General features: G+C 66.6%; 2 protein-coding genes across 7 annotated transcripts in view; both read right to left on the bottom strand.

Annotated features, from left to right (window-relative positions):
* NR2F6 (nuclear receptor subfamily 2 group F member 6) overlaps positions 1–4,850 on the bottom strand; it is a 15,001-nt gene extending 10,151 nt beyond the window's left edge. The window contains exon 1 of the mRNA XM_025196380.1: positions 4,408–4,850. Within this exon, the coding sequence (XP_025052165.1) occupies positions 4,408–4,712 (305 nt within the window). The 5' untranslated portion in view covers positions 4,713–4,850. The remainder of the gene's footprint in view (positions 1–4,407) is intronic.
* A 159-nt stretch (positions 4,851–5,009) lies between these two features.
* USHBP1 (USH1 protein network component harmonin binding protein 1) overlaps positions 5,010–8,041 on the bottom strand; it is a 9,466-nt gene continuing 6,434 nt past the window's right edge. For all 6 annotated transcript variants that reach the window (XM_025196369.1, XM_025196368.1, XM_025196372.1 and 3 more), the window contains 2 exons: positions 7,707–7,829; positions 5,010–7,501 (listed from right to left, as the gene is read on the bottom strand). In XM_025196369.1, coding sequence (XP_025052154.1) covers positions 7,327–7,501; positions 7,707–7,829 — 298 coding nt within the window. In that variant the 3' untranslated portion in view covers positions 5,010–7,326. The remainder of the gene's footprint in view (positions 7,502–7,706; positions 7,830–8,041) is intronic.

Genomic DNA, 8,041 nt, shown 5'->3' with positions numbered 1-8,041 from the left:
CCCCCGTTCCCAGCTCGCTCCCAGGTGCTAAGGTGTGGCCGGGGTATCCCCCTTTCCCAGGCTTCTTCCCAGGGTCGGGGGTGTCCCCTCTTCCCAGGCTCCGATCCCAGGACTAGTAGGTGACTGGGCTATCCCCCTTTCCCAGGCTCTTTCCCAGGGTTAAGGGGTGACGGGTATCCCCCTTTCCCAGGCTCTTTCCCAGGGTTAAGGGGTGACGGGTATCCCCCTTTCCCAGGCTCTTTCCCAGAGTTAAGGGGTGACCGGGGTGTCCCTCGTTCCCAGGCTCCTTCCCAGGGTTAAGGGGTGACCAGGCTATCCGCCATTCCCAGGCTCCCACTAGCCATCCCTGGGACCCCTTAGAAGGCCAAGGTGGGTGCGGGGAGGGGAAATGGGGCACGGGCCAGAGGCAGTGGCTAGCCCGCGGTGCTGCCGCAGGACCAGGAGCTGGGTCTGGGTCTCCTGCCTCCCCCGGTGCTGTAGGACAGAACCCGCTGTGTTACGGGCAGGCTTTGCTGGATGCCGTGACACTTCCCCCACGCGGCAAGTGGGCTGTCGCAATCCAGCAGCCTTGGAGCTGGGGTCCGGCAACGTGCCTTCACTTTGGCTACAGCAGGCACCCCAAGCTGAGACGCAATACTGGGCCGTGGCCCCAACTCTGGTTCCCACAAACACCCCGGGTGCTTCGGGGCAGCTGCCAGCCCACGCCAGGCCTCCCCAGCAGAGCAGCTTGGTGACTTTTGGAGGGTCTCTCGCTGATGGCTGCATTTTCCCTGGTGGCCAGGCTGCTCTCCGCAGCTGGGTCAGGATCATTGCAGCCAGCCCTGAAATGCAGCCACCTCTGAAGCAGAACGTGGCATCTGTCTCGCTCGCAGCGGCGGCGCGGTGCGGTGCGGGGGGTTGCTGCGGCGCGCTAGGATTCCAGCAGAGCTGGTCTAGGGAGGCAGAAAGTAATTACCCCCGCTTGGACGGCAGCCAGGACTCGGGGATTACAATGCCCTCCTCTTGCAAAGAGAAAAAGAAACCCCCATGGGATCTTGCAGCGACTAAAAGGAGCACAAGGCTCCAGGCCCACACCTCCACCCGGCACGGCCCGTGTCAGCACAGCGCCCAGGGTGGAGCTGGTGCAGAGCAGTGCCCCCCCGGGACTTGCCCACAGCGAGCGGGGCTGCGGGTGAGCAGCCACGGAGAGAATGGGCTGGGGGTTCACCCGGGGAGGTGGCCGGCTGCAAAGACAGGCCTGCTAATTAGCTGGCACACTCCGGTTTTAATTTGGTTAGGAAAACCTTGTTCGGAACAAATCAGCTGCGAGCCCTGTGGGAACGGGCAAGGTGAAGGATGGCAGCTCGTTCTGCATCCTGCTGACCCGTTAATAATTAACTGAGAATCAACGACGAGGGAAGGGGGTGAGCGGGGAAGAGGTCCCTCCGTGGCATCACCTTCCACGTTGCCTTGGGGCTCTGCTCTGGCCTTGGCGGCAGGGGCTGGGATTTTCCCACGGGCCGTGTGACCTTGCACGTCTCCCTGCCCCCTCCCTGTGCTTCCGCCGCTCTGCCGCAGGGAGGTGGGCATTGGGCAGTGCCCGGCATGGCAGGCCCTGCATGGCAGCCAGGGCCTCTAGCGCTGCTGGAGCAGAAGCAGACAGTGCACGGCTGAGCTGGCCGGCCGAGGGGAGGGTCAGGCTTGAAGGGCACAGGAAGAGAGGAACTTGCACAGCCCTCCCTGCCAGCGCCCTTGGCTTTCACAACCTCCGTGCAAAGGCAGGCCCAGGCTGCAGCCAGCGCCCGGCTGAGCAATGGCTCCGAGCAGGAATAAAAGCTCCTTTTAACCAGACACCTGCTCGGGCAGAGGGGAGCCTCTGCACTGCCTGCAAGCTACAGCGCTGAGCAGGCCGCGCCGGGCTTAAGGTGGAGATGTTAAGGTAGCCTCCAGCCTGCTGGGGCTGGGGAGCCGGGCAGAGCCGGCCTCGCTGCGCTGTCCCGAATTGTTAGTGGGGCAAGGTGCCCAGCCGGGCCCTGGCCATGGAGAAGCGGTGCAGGTGGGTGCCACGTTAGTGCCCACCCTGGGCAGGGGGGAGCCCACAGAGAGTGCAAGAGCCGCCTGATCCTGCAGGGCTGGACCGCCTCTGCAAAGCAAGAAAGCCCCAAAACCCAGAGGGACATCTTTTTGCTTGCCAAGGGCAAGATGGCCACGTTCGGGCGGGTTGGGGAGAGGGGGGTTTTGGGGAGCAGGCTCTAGCCTCCGCGCTGGCAGGGCTGGGATGGCGGGAGCAGGCAGCTCCTTCTCCATGCTGCCGTCAGCATGATTTATGGGCCAGTCCCCGAGTTCCCACCGCCCCCCCTCCCAAAAATAATAATCCTGGAACAAAGGAGGAAATCAGATCTTCCCCGCGCCCCCCGCCCTGTTTGTTTTGACATCGGTGTCCAGTTGGCGAGGGCGGCTGCTCTGCGGAGGCATTCCTCTCCCCGCGGCTCCCGGCAGCACAAAGGGGCTGCTCGGCGGCTCGGGCTGCCACAGGGGGATGGGAGAGGGGGGCTTTTGTTGTTCTTGTTGTTGTTTTGTTCAGGCCTTCGGGGCAGATGCCGCGGCATCGCATTCCTCGGGGCGCGGAGGCATGCTGCGGGCAAGGACAGTAGCCGGGGAGAGCGGGCATGCCAGCCACCCGGGATCTCCACCAGCGGGTTGCTCCCCCTTGCTCCAGACCCACAAAGGTGCCCCCCCAATAAAATGAGCAGCTTGTGAGCGGACAAGGCCTGGCAAGCAGGCCAAGGGGGAGGAGGTCAGAGGTGCAAAGCTCTAGCACAGAGATGCCTAAGGGCGTGAAGCACCTGGAGTCCTGCCTGCACGGGCCAGAGAACAGGACAGACCAGTTCCTGCCTGCAGCACGGGCCCAGCCCCAGCCAGGCGCTGGGGCACGATCCTGAGCTGTGGGTTCCCCAGGCCAACCGATTCCTCCCCAAAAAGCAACGCTGCCCTGCCAGCGTTTTGCAAACTGCCTCCTTCCCCCAGGACCGATCCTTGCTCCCCCCAGGCTGCGTGCTGGGCAGGGGTCTCCCTGGAGAGCTGCAGGTTGCCTGCAAGATGCGGCCACCTCTGGGGTGGGACACAACCAGCAGCATGGCAGAACAATGGGACAGGGCCAGCAGGGCCTTGCTCCCCCCTGGGGCTGTGTGCTGGGCAGGGGTCTCCCTGGAGAGCTGTGGCTTGCCTGCGCTGGGGTAGGGGGGTGTATGGGGAGGCGGTGTTGCTTGCTCCCTGCTCAGACATTTGGAGCTGTGGGAAATGAAAGGGGCCTGGGCTTCGCTCCCAGGGCTGTTCTGCCCTCGGGAGCGGGAGGGGAGGTAGTTGCTGGGCTGTGACGGAGAGGACACCAGCGGTTTTGGGCTCAGGTTTCCAGTGCCCTGCCCCTGGGGCCCTTGCTCAGCCAAGGCCAAAGAAGCAGCAGGAGGATAGGGAGGGAGAGGGGAAGGGCTGTGATCTGTGCCCCCTTGGCACCGGCATCACTCAGACCCCGTCTCACACACGTGGGGACACGCACACCCACACACAGCTCGTGCATGGTGTGGGTGTCCATACTCATGCACAGCCCCCCCATGTATGCATGCATACACGTGCACACGCGTGTGTGCACACGCATGCATGCCCTAAGGGTTCTCCTGGGGGGATGGACCCAGCTCCTGCTCCATGGCCCTTGCAGCTGGTGTTGGTAGGTACATGCCCCACAAAGGGGTTTTCCCTGCCGGGGGTTCATGCCCTGTGGCGGGGGTGCCCTGGCAGCGCCCCTTCGGGGAGTCCTGGGTCTGGGGAGGGGAGCGGGGAAGTGCTTGACATTCCCTGGCTGCCCTGCAGCAAATCAGTCCCCGCCTGGCAACTCCCACCCTCCCTGCAGGGAGCGGCTTGACGGGGTCACCCTGCCCTGCTCCGCGCTGGCCGAGGGGCAGCCGACCTGTCGCCGAGACGGATGTTTTATGGCGACCCCCGGGGAACGTGCAGCTGCTCCCTACCCTGCTGCCAGGGGGGCAGGGGAAGAAGCGGGCCCTGTTTGCAGCATGGCGGGGCCATTCCTTGCCCCTGCCCCGGGTCTGCTTGCTCCTGGCACTCTGCGGTGTCTGTGCTCATGGGAAGTCCCCCCAACCCTTGCTTGGCTTCCTGGGGGGGCTCCCGAGCACAAACACTAGGCACCTCCGGCGGGTCGTGACTCGGACCCAGCCGCCCCTGCATCCCGGCCTCTCCCGGGGCCCTGAGTTCGAGTTACGCTTCCAAGCCCAGCGGTCTCGTGGGCTGGGGGTGGGGGGCAGGATGCTCTGGGAAGGGTCTCCTAGCCCCTGTCATGTCTCTGGCCCCCACCCCCTCCCCCTGGAGCCGTGGCCTCTGCCCTCCCCATCCCGTGCGCCCGCCTTAACATTTGACCTTGCCGGGCGGAAGCGCAGCCACAGCCGCGGGAGAGGGGGGCCGTGCTCCGGGCCCCACGTTGCCATGAGACATCTGCCAGGCGCGGGCGCGTCCCAGGCTGCCCGGAGCCGGAGCCAACAGGAATCGCATTCCTCAGCCAGGGCAGGGCCCGTGACCTTCCCCGCCAGGCTGCAGCCTTGCCCTGCCCCCCGCACATGCATGCACACGCAGGCATGCTCCCAGCCTGTGGAGGGGCGCACACGGGTGCAGGGAGCAGGCCGCCACGTACACGGGCATGCATGTTCCGAGCAGAACGTGGGCATTCATGTGCCCAGCTGTACCTGGGACACGCACACCCACGCTGTGTCACCACCTTGCACACCGCCCCGCAGGCTTGGATGCACACAGAGAAGCAGGGTGCACACGCGTGCACACGCAGTCTCTCTCCCCTTCTGGCCTCTGGTGCTGTGCCTGCTGCCCCAGCTTGCCCTGCCCGGGGCCCAGGCGGAGCTGTGCCTGGTGCCCGGTGTTACCAAGGACGAGATGCTGCCTCAAAGCTTGCAGCTGCTGCCAGGGCAGCACTCTCCTGGGTGTGACCTCCACCCCACCCCGGGCGTGCAAACGGCCCAGGACACGTCAGTGCTCTTTGCCCTGGGAGGTATGCCCGGTCTCTCTGCTGCTTTGGCCCCGCAGCCAGCTGGGTCCCTGGAGGGCAGAGGCCCTGCTGGGGGATGGCTGAAGGGGTCTGGCTGGTCCAGCGGGCAGGGGCAGGGCTTGGGGGTAGACCTGGGTGAGGCTCAGGAAGGAGAGGTTGGTGACCCGGGCCTCGTGGGCCAGCTCAGACACCCGCCAAGCCCAGCATGGCCCCTGCTGGCCCTGCCCCATTGCTCCGCCATGCCGCTGGTTGTGTCCCACCCCAGAGGTGGCTGCATCTCAGTGCCGGCAGCCATTCCTGCAGGGTGACAAACTTCCCCCAGGGTTTGGGTGGGGGGGTGGCTCACGGGAGGGCAAGGGGCTGTTCCGCCCTGCCGCCCCTCCTGCCCCCCCGCCGGGAGGCCAGGGGCCGGGGGCGGCTGGGAGCCGCATCAGCCGCCCCGGCCCTTTCATCGCGCTCTCGGTGAAGCTTGACCCCGGCTCGCCGCGCTCGGGGGCCCCATTTGAATCTGAAAGGGGGCCTGAGCGCAGAGCCCTGACCTTCAACCTGCAGGTCAGCCCTGCCACGGCTGTCGCAGGAGGGGGGGCATCCCCTGGGAAACCTCCACCTGGGGAGGCGGGGACGGGGGAGAGAAAAGAAAGGGCCAACACGGGGGCAGGGGAGGGGGCTGGCGGCACAGACAATGGGTCAGGCCATGCGCTGGGGCCGCGGGCTGCTGCATATGCATGCCCCGCTGCAGCCCGCAGGGGCCCCTGCGCAGGACCCGCTCCTCGCAGGCACGCCGAGGCCTGTGGCCCAGCCAGGACCCCTCGTACACGGGCACCCACCCACCCCACCGGGTCAGCTGGGGGCTTGTCCTGCCCCACAGCACACGATCAGCCCCCTGCATGCCCCTTCCTGTGTCTCTATATCAAAGGCTCGGGCTCCTGGCCAGCTGCCCCCTGACCCTGGCACTGACCCCTCAACTGCCGGGTCTTTGGTGCTGGGAGAAGGATGTGCACCCGGCTGGGGAGATGCCCCCAGCCTGGCTCCAGGGCTCTGAGCAAGGGCAACCCCAGGGGGGTCCAGGGAGTTGGCTTTTCTGTGGGAGATGAAGCACCAACAATCCCCACCCCCCAGCTCTGGCCCTGGGCTTAGGGTGTCCTAGGCATGCACGGGTAGGCACATACACGCGTGCACACACACACACACACACACACACACACACACACACACACACACACACACACATGCAAAGCGTGCACGCACTGGCACGCAGGCCTCCCCCCACCCTGCTCTCAGCACCATTGCCCCACCGCCCTGCAGCAGGGTCCCTGCCTGTCTGCTCATGAATATGCATGGCGCCCTCCTGCCACGGTCACCTTTGATCCCACTGTCAGGGGGAAAAATGTCTTCATCTGCGCCCATGAGATACGGGGCGGAGGGGGGCGGCCGTGGGGGGACGGTCTTTGTTCTCAGTGCATGAGCCTTGCTCTCAGGTCCCCCCAACATGGGGGCAGCCGCGCAAGGTTGGCGGGGTGCCGGGGGGGGTCGTGTTTCCTGCCGTCCAACCCATGTCACCACTGCAGGAGCAGCTCCGTGGAGCCGGTGACGGGGTGGGGGGGGGAAGGGGGCAGCTGCAGTGACCGCCCTGACCCATCTCTCCACGGGCAGCAGCGCCGGGGCGGTGGCTGGGAGCCAGCCCATGCAGCGGGGCCTGCCCGGCATCTGCTGCGTCTCCCGCAAGGCCCCTGGGACCGTCTGGGCCGCTGGGCTCAGCTGGCTTCCTCGCAGCCACAGCCCCCCTGCATCTGGGGCGGAGAAGATGCAGACGCCGCACCTTTGTGTGCCCAGACCCGTTTGCAGCGAGGCCCTCCCCTGACCCACGGCTGGCACCCCACATCTGGGGAGGGTATATGCAGCACCTGCCCTGGGCAGAGACCTCCCCTCTGCAGCCTGGGTGCAAGGAGCCGATGCCCCACTGCCCCTTAGGGTAGGGGAGTCTGCAGGCGTCTACCCCGGGCCCCTGGGCCTGGCCGTGCTCCAAGGGGGATCGCGGTGCCCCTGGCACATGGCCTGCGGCGTCCAACTGCATTAGGAGGAAGCAAAGGGACCCGAGCAGCCTTCCAGCACGGCTTTACTCTCCAGCCTGGTGCCTGGAGTCTGCGGGGATCAGCAGCTGCAGCACTGAGGAGCAGGGCCGTGGGGTAGGATTTCTATGCCGAAAACTCAACGCCTCGGGGACCCCTGCCCCAGTCACGGAGGAGGCAGTGGCCCCGTGGCCATGCAGAGGCCCCCCCAGCCTAGATGCAGGTCTCGGTGCCGGCCGCGCGCTGCTCCTCCAGAGCCTGGATGCGCTGGGCGAGCGCGTGCTCCTGCTGTGCCTGCCGCTCGCCCATGGCACCCATCTGCGCTTCCAGGCGCCGCAGCTGGGCCTCCTGCTTCCTGCGGGCGCCCCGGTAGGCCAGCACCAGCGCACTGCGGGGAGAGGGGGCACAGCGGGGTGGGGGTCAGGACAGCTGGGTCCAGTCTCCTAGCTGCCCCCGTCTCCCAGGGACCCTGGAGAGCTGCCCCAGGCACGGAGAGGTGCAGGTGGGGATGCCCTCCCTCAGTTCCCCCCCAGCGGGCAGAGGCGGCTGCAGCCGGAGGGGTGAGGAGGAGGCGATGACGCAGTGCTCCCCACCTGTGCGCCTGGAAGAAGTCTCCGGCGAGGCCGGTGCACTGGGCCTGCTGCGCCCGGCTGGCCGCGCTGAGCTGCTCCAGGGAGGCTGCCAGCACCCGGGCTTGGTCCTGCAGCGCCTTGCTCCTGCCAGGTGACCCAGAGGGTGGCACCGATCCTGCTGGGAAGAGCCCCCTCCTGCCCCTTATCCCTCCTGCTTCCCAGCCCATGCCCAAGACCCGCCTTGCTCAGCTGCCCTGGCAGTGCCCAGCATAGCCGTGCTGCAGGGGCTCGGACAAGGGGTGGCAGGCCTGGTGCTGCTAAGGACCCTGGGGTGGCATTAGCAAATGGGGGGGGGG

This window comes from Alligator sinensis, unplaced genomic scaffold (genome assembly GCF_000455745.1).
Source record: "Alligator sinensis unplaced genomic scaffold, ASM45574v1 scaffold1295_1, whole genome shotgun sequence".
In the NCBI taxonomy this organism is placed as follows: Eukaryota; Metazoa; Chordata; order Crocodylia; family Alligatoridae; genus Alligator; species Alligator sinensis.
This window is presented reverse-complemented; position numbering and strand designations above follow the sequence as displayed.